Source organism: Schistocerca piceifrons, chromosome 1 (genome assembly GCF_021461385.2).
Source record: "Schistocerca piceifrons isolate TAMUIC-IGC-003096 chromosome 1, iqSchPice1.1, whole genome shotgun sequence".
Classification (NCBI taxonomy): Eukaryota; Metazoa; Arthropoda; class Insecta; order Orthoptera; family Acrididae; genus Schistocerca; species Schistocerca piceifrons.
Genome location: NC_060138.1, coordinates 885,704,555 through 885,718,882, shown reverse-complemented (window position 1 = coordinate 885,718,882; position 14,328 = coordinate 885,704,555). Strand labels below are relative to the sequence as shown.

Here is a 14,328-nt window from a genome sequence, read left to right as displayed (position 1 = left end):
AACGTGAAATGCTGGTACATTCATAACTAGTGTAACCATCAGAACGATGAACGTAAGCATACAAATGTTTATGCATTGTATTGTACAGGTGCTTGATGTCGGTTTGTGGATTACAGTTCCATGCCTGTTTCACTTGGTCAGTCAGTTTGGGGATGGTTAATGCTGTTTGTGGATGACGATGGACCTGTCATCTGGTGATGTCCAGTGTGTGCTCAATTGGAGACAAGATCTGGTGATCGAGCAGGCCAAGGCAACATAGAGCATCCAATCCATAGAACATACTGGATTACAACTGTGGTATGTGAACAAGTGTTACTCTGTTGGAAAACACCTCTTGGCATGCTGTACATGAATGGCAGCACAACAGGTCGAATGACGAATTGCTGCACAGTTTTGCAGTCAGTGGGTGGGATAACCACAAGAGTGCTTCCGCTGTCATACGAAATCGCATCCCAGACCATAACTCTTGGTATAGGTCCAGTGTGTCTAGCACACAGACAGGATTGCTGCCCCTCAAATGGCCTTCTAATCAACACACAATCATCACTGGCACCGAGGCAGAAACTGCTTTCTCGGGAAACACAACAGACCTTCACCCTGCCCTCAAAATGAGCTCTCGCTTGACAACACTGAAACCACAAATGACGGTGGTTTAGGGTCAATGGAATGCACGCTACAAGGCGGCTTCTCGGGGCTATCCTTGAAGTCACCTATTTGTAACAGTTCGTTGTGTCACTGTGGTGCCAAATGCTGCTCAGATTGCTGCTCCAGATGCAGTACGATCCGCCAGTACCATATGCAGAACACGGTGGTCTTCCCTCAATGTAGTAGTACTTGGCTGTCCGGAGTACAGTCTTCTTGCGACTGTACATTCTCGTGACCACCACTGCCAGCACTCATGTACAGCGGCTACATTCCTGCCAAGTCTTTCCACATGATCGCAAAAGGAACACCCAGCTTCTCGTAGCCCTATTTCACGACCTTGTTTAAGCTTAGTAAGGTGCTGATAATGGCGTCTGTCATTTAAAGGCATTCTTGACTAACATCAACTCACCACATCCAGTCTCAAAGATAACTTGCAAACCTGATTTACATCCTCATAGTGATGCTACTAGCGCCACTCTTCTGCGACTGACACAAAATTTGAATACGCGTCATCCTTCAGACGTTGAAAAACGCCTACCAACGTTCGTTTACGTCGCACAACTCCTTGGTGTTGCGATTTTTTTCCGTCGGTGTATTATTGTATTACTTCTGACAAAAAGTCTTTCAGTGGTTCTGCAACCGTGTTTGGATCAATAATACACTGTTGTTTCGGTCACTATATTCTTTCTATTATTACTCATGATCACTTTAACAGCATTATCAGACCAAATCTGTGGTACAGAGAACTACCAGTAAAAGGGTGGAGCAAACTTGCATATAAGCAATGTTAAAAATAATTGTGGTGATGCATATGTTAATCACATACTTTATGGATACTTAGTATCTAGTCAGAGTTAGAACGTCTTATTCAACATCAAAAGCCAAACTGGTTCCCTTCGTACAGCACATTACAAAATGTACATGTTCCACCACTAGGTGGCTACAGTGAATGGTGTATAGGAAATATAATTGCCCACATTAATTTTTAATATGAAACAGTTATTCCAGGAACAGCTAGGACCTTACTGCCTCTTTAAAAACTTTGTTACGCAGTTTCTCACTGACATGAATTAACTGGAAATCTAATAGCATGTCAACAACAATCCTAAGCATAGCCAAATATGGACAATAACAGTAATGCTACACTTTGGGAAGTGTGGTCATGAAATAAACCTACACATTGTATACATTATACCTCAAGTAGGTAATGTAGTTGGTAGGAATGTTTAAAACTATTATATTCTCTTAACATTGCAAAAATTCTGCAACATCATTGTTGTTGACATCTTTAAAACAGATATGATTTGAAAGTAGTTAAAACAAGTAAAACTTAGTTATATCGATGGTAAATAGTTTAAAACTAATGTAATTTAAAAAACAAATAACAGAATACAATTAGAACATGAGTTTGACTACGTAATTACAAAGCATTGTCCCATATGCCAGACACAGTTTCGAAAAGGTCGTTTTACTGAAACGAAGTACATTTGTATTAAAGCTACAAAACATGCTAGGAAGAATTTATTCTATGTTTTATGAATGATCCACTAAAATGTAATTTGTATTGTTGTTTTCTTTATGTATCTGACTATTTTCATTGTGATAGAGACTGCTCTGGAACTACATTCAAACAATTACGTAATGTCGTTTTATTCTATGATTTATTCCATGTTATTTCATACTCTGTTATCTGTCAAAATTCATTGTAACTCTTTAATGTTTTGTTTTAACAATCACATCATTGCCTCATCTTGTTCCCCTTCTCAAATATTCTACTTACAGCATAAAAATAACATTTTAAAATCATTTTGCAGTGGATGTTACTGTGCATTGATAGGTGTGCAATTTGAATCACATGATGCTACATGTACAACATTAATTTTTAAAGAATCAAAACTGTTATTGTGACATGTGTAGGAGAAATATACAACTGTTGTATTAATACATAACTACAGCTAGTGGTGTTATGTGTATAGAGGAGAAGAGAACTTCGTTTTGAGGCTGGGAAATGAAAAAAATCTTACATAAAACATCTTAAATATAGGATCATGTAAAAGCAATAATGACATTGATAACATACATAATAATAATGACAGTAAAAAACACTTATGGTAGTATTGAGAATGACCACTATTGATGGTAGTATACATATGACATGCTTGTAGGTATTTTCCCAATTATAACATCCTTCTGTGAATTTATATGCATTGAACACAACATTGTGTGTGAAGTTTATATACAGTGAAGCAATAATTAATCCATTCCAGAAAATATATGTGATCTTAAGCAATCTTCTCTGTTATTTGACGAAAACAACATCAATTACATCAATAGTAATGTGCAATGTGAGGTGCATGATACTGCAATGGCAATCCACAACAAATCCCATATGACTTGCACTCTACCACTATATTTCAATGCAACTAAAATATATCCTGAAAATATGCTCTTGATACGAGATGTGGTATCAAGATTATTGAAAGCCACATCAATCAACATGTTAAGGGTGGCTCAGAGAATTAGTGATATTGTGTAATTTTGCATATATCATTGTATTCTAAGTGAACTTTTAGCACTGAGGACCTCTCTGTGTATAGTACTGGATTCTTGCTCTTGCGAGACTTTGACACTGAGCCACCCTTAACTTGTCATCTCGTAGAATCGGGTGTACTGCAGGTAGTCCGCGTCTTCACAACACGATATTTCGACGTCGTAATTCGGCGTCTTCATCAGGTGTTCCCTGAGTGGTTAAGCTCTTTTTTTTTAGCACTTTTCATTCCCTTCTCTGAGGGAGAAGGGCGGGCTGTTCTAGGGCTTGCGTTATGCCCTTTATCAACCATAGGGCATAATTTTATTCTGTTTTGGCACTATTTATTTTGGCTCAGGGGGTGCATGGGGGGGGGGGGGTTATTTTTCCAGTTGGGAATTTATTTGCGGGCGTATGTTGGGGACAGTTCCGGTATTCACCTTAGCGGCCAAGGAAAACCTGCAAAACCCGGCCAGAACTGCTTGTGTTGGTCTTCTCTTTTATTTGCCGTCCTGCCAGCGTTGGCGCTGGCGTTCACGGCGGGCAAGAGCGGCTTCGCGCCTTCTGTTGCGGTCCTCTTCTTGCCTTCTTTCTCTTTCTTCTAGTTCTCTTCTGAACTGCTCTTCACGGGCTTCCGCCTTTCTTCTTATGAGCTCCCGACTTTGTAGGGAGTTCATTTCGTGTTCATCACGCTCGGCCAGGTTCGGGATCGCGTCGTCCAGGGTCTCGCTGTTTACCAGGCAGTCTCTGTAATTGACGAATTCACTGGTTGACGAGCTGACCTTGTCCCATATTTATGCCTGGGCAGTGTGTGGCGTTCCCTATGCCGTCCGCGCCCACTGTGGCCATTCCTGGCGGTGGTATCAGTCTCTAGGGGCTCCCTTTTCGGCCCGCGCCCGTTGCGGCTCTCTTCTGAGGTAGCGGACATCCCAAGGCGTTCCGCATTGGGTCCGCGCCCGATAGGCGCGATCCTAGCACTATCATGGCTCTGTTGAAGTTCCTTATACTGTCCGCGAGCGCGGCGAGTTTCTCTTGTGATCGAGCCATTCTCCTGGCCTTCTGTACCCGGTAAGCGCCTGTGAGGTGCGCTTCCTGCGACATCCGGCTGCTGTTGGAGATGCATATTATGATGGCCATCCTCCAAGGAGCTTGCTGCCGCCTGGTATCGCGTATGTCGTTCTGTTCCGTTACTTACGCTCTTGGACGTCTGTAGTTCATTCTTGGAGGAGGGAACTTTCTTCTGTTGTTTCTGTAGTAGTTCCAAAGCAGGATTCCACGCAGTACTAAGCTGATATCCTGCTTCCCGGTTGATCAAGTTCTCCGCCATCTTGATTTCAATCGATTCATTAATGACACTAGCCCAGAATCGGGGGTGTCTGAGCCAGGATCCTGGTTTTGTCATAATCCATGGTGTGCTGAAGGTCCAGGCAATGTTCTGCTATTGCAGATTTAGTTACCTGTCGTAGCCTGGTATGTCTCTGGTGTTCTTTATATCTTATTTCAACAGTTCTAGTAGTTTGACCGACGTAGGTCATCCCACATTCACATGGTATATGGTAGACACCAGGTTTTCTTAACCCCAAATCATCCTTGACAGATCCAAGGAGCGTCCTTATCTTGTTAGGTGGGCAGAACACACTCTTGATATTGTGTTTCTTCAAGATTCTGCTGATCTTGGCAGATATAGGCCCAGCATACGGTAGAAAGACTACTTTCCTGGTCTCTTCTTCCTGCTCCTCTCCTGTTGCCTCAGGTCGTCTGGTGGGATGGAGCGCTTTGCAGATGTCCCTGGTGGAGTATCCGTTGTCTGAGAACACTCTTTGTAGATGTTCTAATTCTGCTGTCAGGCTGTTTGGGTCAGAGAGTGTTTTGGCTCGGTGTACGAGTTTTCACAGCACTCCAAGCTTCTGTGCAGGGTGATGGCAGCTGTCAGCCTGTAGATATAAGTCAGTGTGTGTTGGTTTCCTGTACACACTGTGGCCTAAGGCGCCCTCTGCCTTCCTCTTTACCAGGACGTCGAGGAATGGGAGCTGACCATCACTCTCTAGTTCCATGGTGAACTTGATGTTAGGGTGTCTTGTGTTCAGATGGTCCAGGAACTCATCCAGTCTTCTTTTGCCATGCGGCCAGATGACGAAGGTCTCATCAACGTATCTGAAGAAACACGTCGGCTGGTAGGCAGCAATTGTAAGTGCCTCATCCTCGAATTTCTCCATAAACAGATTCGCCACTACTGGAGGTAAGGGGCTACCCATGGCCACTCCTTCAGTCTGCTCATAGAATTGGCCTTCAAAAAGGAAGTACGTCGATGTCAAAATATGGTTGAAAAGATCCAGCAAGGCTCCATCAAATTTCTCACTAATTATATCGAGTGTGTCCTGAAGTGGTACCCTGGTGAATAGAGACACCACATCAAAACTGACCATGATATCTGTGTCCGAGACACGTAAGTTGTTGAGACGTTTCACAAAGTCCGAGGAGTTGCGGATGTGGTGGACACACTTTCCCACATATGGTACCAACATCTTCTTAAGGTAAGAGGCTGTAGGGTAGGTGGCTGCGCCGATATTACTGACGATCGGGCGAAGTGGTACATCCTGATTATGGATCTTGGGTAATCCATACAGTCTGAGTGGTACTGGTGCCTTAGCTTTTAGTTGTTTGACAACCTTCTCAAGCCATCCTGTTTCCTTAAGAAGAGACCGGGTTTTCCTGTCCACTCTATTGGTGGGGTCATTCTCTACTGGATTATAAGCAGGGTCCTCCAAAAGTTGACAGATTTTCTGGTCGTAGTCAGTCTTCAGCAGTGTGACAGAGAGACATGCAGGGCGCTAACCAGAGCCAGGCCGCCCAAAACAAACATCTCAAGAGACGAGAGGATGCCGCTCAAGAGTTTGCGGGAAGATAAAGACTTGGTGGTGTTACTAGTGGTGTTACTAGCACACAAGGGGAACTCTACTGATGAAGACGCCGAGTTACGTCGTCGAAGTATCGTGTTGGGAAGACCCGGACCACCGGCAGTACACCCGATTCTATGAGATGACAACAAATCGCCAGGAAAGTCTTAGAAATTATATTATACTTAACTTGTTAACTGATGAGGCTTTCAGTGATCTTACTGTCATTTCTCATAACAGCAGCATATTTTCAGGATATATTTTAGTTGCTTTTAAATGTAATGGTGGACGTGCAAATACCATAAAATTTGTCGTGGATTACTATTCAGTATCATATACCTCACATCAGATGCTACTGTTGATGTAATTGTTGATTTGAATAACTCAGCACATTACTTAAGATATTGCATATTTTATGTTATGTGTTAATTATGGCTGTGCTATGTATGAACTTCCCATAGAATTTTGTATTTAATACACGTAAATTCATATAAGAATTTTAGACTTATCTACTGGTATGTAAAGTGTGTACTGTCATTGTGAATATCGGTCACTCTCATTACTGTCATCAGTGGTTTTTACTGTCATTACTATCATTTATGTTGTTATCGTCACCATGGCTTTTTTTATGTATGATCCTATATCAAGATGTTGTATATAAGGTTTTTTCCTCTCCCAGCCTCAACATATAGTTCCCTTCTCCTCTGTACATGTAACACTGCTAGCTATAGTTACGTATTAATACTGTAGTCAAATGTTTCTTCTATACATGTAATAATTGCATTCTTTAAAAAATAATATTGTGTTATGTGATTCAAGCCACATATCCTTCAACACACAATACCGTCCTCTGTAAAATGATTTTAAAATGTTATTTAAGGAGGGGAATAATTAATGTGGGGAATTTACTTGCTACACAAAAGCACTGCCGCCACTTGTCGGTTGAATACGTTTACTTTTTTAATGCATTGCCGGTGTGAGCCAGTTTAGCTTTTGATTTTGAATAAGATGTTTTCACCCTGACTAAATACAAAGTATCCATAAATTATGTGATCAAGTTATGCCTGACCCCAGTTATTCTAAATATTGTTTATGTAAGAGTTAATGTTAAAGTGAATCATGTAATTAGGAGCAATAATAGAAAGCTTGTAGCGGGCAATGCAAGTTTGTATTATTGAGTAATTTTATTACTAACCCATCTATCTCACATTGTTCACTTTCATTATGTGTGTTTTCTTTTATGATTATTATTTCTCCAACAGTGCAACGGATCCCTGATGATGCAGAGGAGCAGCAACTGTTCACAGAGTTTGAATTCACATTGTCTGCACTCTCGCAGCACGCCTCAATCGGCCCACCTGATATTTTCCTTCAGGAGATGCAGCCATTCGAGTTTCCGGCGTCTGCATTGCTGCTGCAGCAGCCCTACGTGATTTATCGTATCAGTAGCAGGACATACAAGAAATTTTCTTCCCAGACTTTGAGTTTCCATCATCAGCAGTGCTCATCAGATGGTTACAAGGGGTTACCTTGTATATTAATGTGATGCTATTCTCTATAATATACCATCTAAACGGGCAGTAAATGTGTGGTTGTGGGAAACCTCTTTAATGGCGAGTTCAGTACAGTGGTAGCGTTTGAAAATCCTCAATTTAGTGTCATGAAACTAGAGTTTTAATCATATGAATCGTACAAACTATGTCAGAATTCTGCGAAGATAACTGTACTGTACAACGCTCAAACGACTCCAGTATGTGTTGAGAACCACCCAAGAACAATTAAAACATACAGCAATGACAATACCGCACAGTGCCCTCACCATCAGGAATCAATGTTTAGAAAATTGATGTATGCTAGCTCGCCATCCAGTGTACTGTGAATGACTGTCTAAATCAGTATGAGCAAGTGTACGGATTTTTTGAAAATGTATGCTACACATTTACTAAGTTAACACATCAGAACATTTCAGAGGACATTTTCGCAAGTAATTTTGATGTGTCTTGTGCTTCTGCACGCTGCATCTATGATGCAACAGCAGTACTGACGTTGCTAAAGAGATACATGTATATTTGTACTTATCTGCACACCTTACAATGTTAGCTCAAATTAAGAACGAAAATAAATGATTGTTTACCTCTCAGAACTGTTTCTTTTCAACAAGAATGAAAGGTAGAGATCCGTAGCAGGTAAAGATGCACAATCGTTGTAGCTCAGTCACTAAGGTACTTAGACTAAATCAGAGTAGCTCCATTACTATTTTACCTCCAAATGGTTAAGCCATAACGACTGCGCGATTTTATACGAAAGAGGAAGACATACAATCTATTTACAAACAATTATTTTGTTGTTTTTTTTCCTTTTAGAGCCTTCACAGCATGGCGTAACAAGAGGAAGTCCATCAAGTTGACATTCTCCATCCAACTACAAATGCTCACTCTATCACAATAGTCATATGAGGGCGTGATGAAAAGTAACGCCTCCGAATTATTTATGTGAAAACTCTTAAAGCTTTTCAAATAAAACAAATGTTATTAACATTATACGTCTTTATTCTTCATGTCTACATATTTAATTCTCAACGTAGTCAACCTAACGATGAAAACGTTTCTCCCAACAGAGAGGCCAGTTTGTTGATATCATCGAGCTAGAAGGTTTGATGGAGCCACGACCTCAGCTATGCTTGCACCGCCTCATCAATATCAAAGCACAGTTATCGAAAGTCGTCTTGACAAAAGGTGAAAGATGGGGCCAAGTGAGGACTGTGTGGAGGATGATCGACGATAATGAAGTGAACCCAAGGCACCAGATTGCTACAAATGTCGCAGCGCTCGTGTGTGGTCTGGCATTGTCATGCTAAAGAAGAGGTTCCTCCATGTGTGGATGAACTCTTCCAATTCGAGACTCGATTACAGCATGTTGTTTCTCACTCATCGGTATAGTTACATAACACACTGCCATGTTACGTCCTATGTTTCAGAGTCCTCTAGTGGCAGGGGGCTGCATATATGTAGACATAAAGAATAAAGATGTAGAATGTTAATAACGTTTGTTTGGTTTAAAAAGTTTTAAAAGTTTTCATACAAAAAGTTTGGAAACATTACTTTTCAGAGCACCCTCGCGCTTAGAAAGAAATTCATTGCTCTGAAAGATGTGTGGCAACTTGTGAAATCTGTGTGAAATATATAACACAGGAAACAGTTGTTTAGGAAAGAAATAATAGCCAGTTGCTTTCAAATTATGGCACTTGTCTGTAAGTTTTTTTAATAAATTTCAAGAAGCACCTTATGCACATTTTTAGATTTGAGGCTCTTGAACATGTAATATAGATCAAAATTCTCATCTTCCTTCTTGTCGAATCCTTAGTCTTACCGTTGTGGCTTTCTGACATATGTGGGAATAATTGGTTCAAAATGTTTAGGATGACTAGAGTTCGCAGATTTCTCGAAAACAGCACTGTCCTGCAATCATCGTTCTCCTTTAGCAACAGCTTATTGGACAACTTTTAATTACTTAATGGCGCTTCGGTGCTCAGAACTTGCAGTATACATTCGTTGCCAGCACTTACGTACATTAACAACTAATATTATCACTTTTCCCTAATCGGATTTAGTCTCGAGTATTATAACCCTGTTCATTTTTTTCAACCATAACAGCATTCTTGATGGCTCTGAAGTTACTGTAGTCCCCAGTGCATGCTTCTTTTCTATATAAAAGTAGAGATTACGCACTTTTTTCGTGTTTTAAAGTTGTATACACTGTTACAGATGTTATATTCTTATATTAATAGCAGTTGAAAAAGTGCTGTCCTAGTCACGTATGAACTCTCAAAGATTGAACATTTTCATTTTTAAGTTTCAACGCTGTATTGTTTTATACTAGTGAGAAAAAGAAGTAGTATTATCATACAAGAATTAGTATTTAAGTAGTCTAGTGTAGATTGCATTGTAATAATGAAATCTTGATCACTCATGCCAGTTTTGTTTCTGCCATTTGTTGTAAGTAGGCTGTTCATGAGTTAGTATATAGGCAGCGCAATGTAGCGCTTTGCATTAATAACTCTGAAAGCGCTGTGCGCACTCTGTAAGAGAATCTATTGCTGGTCAGACACAGCAGTTGGAGGTGAATAGTCACCAGCGATGGAAGTTGGGAGTGAGTAGTCAGCAGTGATGGAGGTTAAAGGTCAATAATTAGCAGTGTTGGAGATTTGCAGTATTAGCGCGAGCGGACGACCTGGACGTGTGTCTGTCATGGAAATGTAATTTGTCGACGATTATATAATTTTTGGAACTGGATGTCACGCACGATTATATAAGTTTTGAACTGGTTGTCACATTCTTTAGGTAAATACATTGTTTGCTCTGCAACAAAATCTTTCCTTTGTTAACCACATACCTATTAGCAGTTAGAGCTTACAGTAGCTAGAATCTTTTATTTAGCTGGCTGTATTGGCGCTTGCTAAATTGCAGTAGGTCGGGCAATGAAGATTTTTGTGAGGTAAGTTACTTAAGTAATGTATAGGTTATTGTTAGGATTTCTTCTTATTCAGGACCATTCTTTTGTATTTATTATTTGAAGTCAGGTTATCAATTGTGAAGCAGTCAGGTCGCGTTATCCTTGAATATTGTGAGTAATTAATGAATACGAAAAGTTTGAGTTCTGTTAGGGCAGATTCTGTAGGTCAGACAGATATTGAATGATAAAGAACAGTAAAGAGATAGTATAGTCAATTTTACTCAGTAATATAAGCAGAAAATTATTTTATAAAGAAGTTTCTTCTCAGTGATTTCTATTTAAGTAAGTAAAATATTTTTTTTAATAGAGAAGTTTCACCTGTCGACCCTTAGCCGAGGATACCTCACTGGAATCTTCTGATTTGTCTTGTAATTTGAATAATTAGTGCATGATTAGAAATTAGTTGTTGTCTACTGCTAGCGCGTTATTGTATATAGAGAATTTCCTTTTATAGTTCTAGTCTCTTATTGTTGTACTATATTGTAGTGAGCAAAGCAGTTGTCGCTTGCATGTGGATTTGCATTAAGTATCTCGCAGTCGCGTTTGCGATTAATTAGATATTTATTATTTTCGGTGCTATTTTAGTGTGTCTCCCTATTTTTGCTTTTCAAATTGTGTTTTTTGTGTGTAATTGTGCAAAATAGTGTGACAGGCAGTTGAATGGAATGGGCAGTGTCTTGAAAGGAGGATATAAGATGAACATCAACAAAAGTAAAACGAGGATAATGGAATGTAGTCGAATTAAGTCGGGTGATACTGAGGGAATTAGATTAGGAAATGAGACACTTAAAGTAGTAAAGGAGTTTTGCTATTTGGGGAGCAAAATAACTGATGATGGTCGAAGTAGAGAGGATATAAAATGTAGACTGGCAATGGCAAGGAAAGCGTTTCTGAAGAAGAGAAATTTGTTAACATCGAGTATAAATTTAAGTGTCAGGAAGTCGTTTCTGAAGGTATTTGTATGGAGTGTAGCCATGCATGGAAGTGAAACATGGACGATAACTAGTTTGGACAAGAAGAGAATAGAAGCTTTCGAAATGTGGTGCTACAGAAGAATGTTGAAGATTAGGTGGGTAGATCACGTAACTAATGAGGAGGTATTGAATAGGTTTGGGGAGAAGAGAAGTTTGTGGCACAACTTGACTAGAAGAAGGGATCGGTTGGTAGGACATGTCCTGAGGCATCAAGGGATCACAAATTTAGCATTGGAGGGCAGCGTGGAGGGTAAAAATCGTAGAGGGAGACCAAGAGATGAATACACTAAGCAGATTCAGAAGGATGTAGATTGCAGTAGGTACTGGGAGATGAAGGAGCTTGCACAGGATAGATTAGGACGGAGAGCTGCATCAAACCAGTCTCAGGACTGAAGACCACAACAACAACAACAACAACAGTGTGACAACTATGGCGTGTGACAAGTGTAACCGTAGGCTGAAAGCAGATTGAAAAATTACAATGAAGACGAGCGTAGCGTGTTAGCACTACCTAGTAATGAATTAACAAATGTTCAACATAATAATTTGTTAATAGTGCATAGAGACATGGATCAGGCAGTAAATAACGGTGTAGAGATGGAAACAATCAGTGGACTCGGAGTTATTGTCGATCGATGAATCAGCAACTATTGCCTCAGGAATGCGAAATGACTGATCAAAATCTTGCAGATACCGTAGATTCAGGTTTTGTGTCATTACACTTTCCTCAATTAAATCAAAACACATTTTCTACTTTTCAAAATACGAAAATTGCCGATGCAAATGCATTGCCGAAAAGCGCAGTGGGACATGTTTCAGTCACTAATACAATGTTATTGCAATTCATGCAACAAATAGACTAACGGTTGGACAAAATGCTGCAAAGTCAGGAACGAGTACTGCAACCGTTCCAAAAATTTGACACAGTGGAACAACCAGTTTAACAAACACGTGAAGATTTAACTGCTGAGAAATCCGAAATCGAATCGAAAGATCAAAAAGTATCTGAAGGTGTAAAAACGCAAATTTGTGAGCATTTTCAGCCTATCTTTTCGCGACATGAAGACATATTACAGAATCATGAAGCTGACATAAAAGAACTGCAGATCATTGTTCACGAAAATCAAGACATCTTGCAAGCAAAAACTGACTTAGTTGTATCTACCGATACCGTCACGCAGCTTGCAAAAAATCAGGAAAACTTCAAGGACACAGTAGATACGATTTCGACACAAATGGACACTCTAAAATTTGATTCAGAAAAATACACGGAAGAAATTAGCACATTATCGGAAAAAGTAGTCGAACTTTCGGATCAGCTAACTAATTTATCTACGAAGGTAGATGATGATCTGAATGATACAAGACCGGTAGCCTTTACTGATATAGAGGAATACGAAGAAATTAGGAAATTTAAACAAAATCAGAAACAAATTAATACGCAAAACAAAAGAAAAATGCGCGAAGTACAAAATCAGTTGGCACACGTAAGACATATTTCGTTCCGACACAGGAAGAAGGGTTTAGAAATACGGAAGAGTAACAAAGTAATAACACTGGGTATTTCGGATATTTTGAAAGGAATCGGGAAGGTGCGGCGAGCCTTGTAATGGAACCGCGGCGTTATGATGACTTTGTAAGCTCTTCGTCACAATGCATAAAATCAGAACTTTCAAGAATTCTAGTAATGATATATATCCACAAGCTTGGCTTCATCAGTTTTCTTATTGCTTTCCTCCTACTAGGTTATTAAAGTAAAAAAAAAAAAGTTAACAAAAGATCACACCACACTTCTCATGTAAAACCCTTCACTGAGAAATAATTTGCTTACTGACTTAGTCATTGCTATAAAATTTTTCACTTAAGGTTCCTATTACGCTATGTTGCATTTCGCATGCAGCAATGTTTTAAAGTTAACTATGCAGTCAACAACCAATGGAATTTATTAACAAAATGATTTTACGAGTTCACTTTTATTAAGAACAGACGACACAGTCTCATGGTGTGTACGTTTTTGCTTGTTGTTGCACGATTTCGTCACGACCATAAAGTCGACATTCTTGGAACATATGCTGCTAATGAGGTTTCACTGCAACATTTTGGTTTATTTGAAAAGACATTTTTTAATTAAAATGCTTTTTGAGAGGTCACGGTCGACACAGTATTTGGTTTTTTGACAGTTTCGCGATTGTACACTCCTGGAAATTGAAATAATTCATTGTCCCAGGAAGGGGAAACTTTATTGACACATTCCTGGGGTCAGATACATCACATGATCACACTGACAGAACCACAGGCACATAGACACAGGCAACAGAGCATGCACAATGTCGGCACTAGTACAGTGTATATCCACCTTTCGCAGCAATGCAGGCTGCTATTCTCCCATGGAGACGATAGTAGAGATGCTGGATGTAGTCCTGTGGAACGGCTTGCCATGCCATTTCCACCTGGCGCCTCAGTTGGACCAGCGTTCGTGCTGGACGTGCAGACCGCGTGAGACGACGCTTCATCCAGTCCCAAACATGCTCAATGGGGGACAGATCCGGAGATCTTGCTGGCCAGGGTAGTTGACTTACACCTTCTAGAGCACGTTGGGTGGCACGGGATACATGCGGACGTGCATTGTCCTGTTGGAACAGCAAGTTCCCTTGCCGGTCTAGGAATGGTAGAACGATGGGTTCGATGACGGTTTGGATGTACCGTGCACTATTCAGTGCCCCCTCGACGATCACCAGTGGTGTACGGCCAGTGTAGGAGATCGCTCCTCACA

At 40.2% G+C, this 14,328-nt stretch overlaps 1 protein-coding gene across 1 annotated transcript in view; it reads left to right on the top strand.

The window, feature by feature from the left end:
- LOC124776352 overlaps window positions 1–14,328 on the top strand; it is a 56,099-nt gene that overhangs the window by 6,031 nt on the left and 35,740 nt on the right. The window contains exon 2 of the mRNA XM_047251306.1: window positions 7,332–7,498. Within this exon, the coding sequence (XP_047107262.1) occupies window positions 7,332–7,498 (167 nt within the window). The remainder of the gene's footprint in view (window positions 1–7,331; window positions 7,499–14,328) is intronic.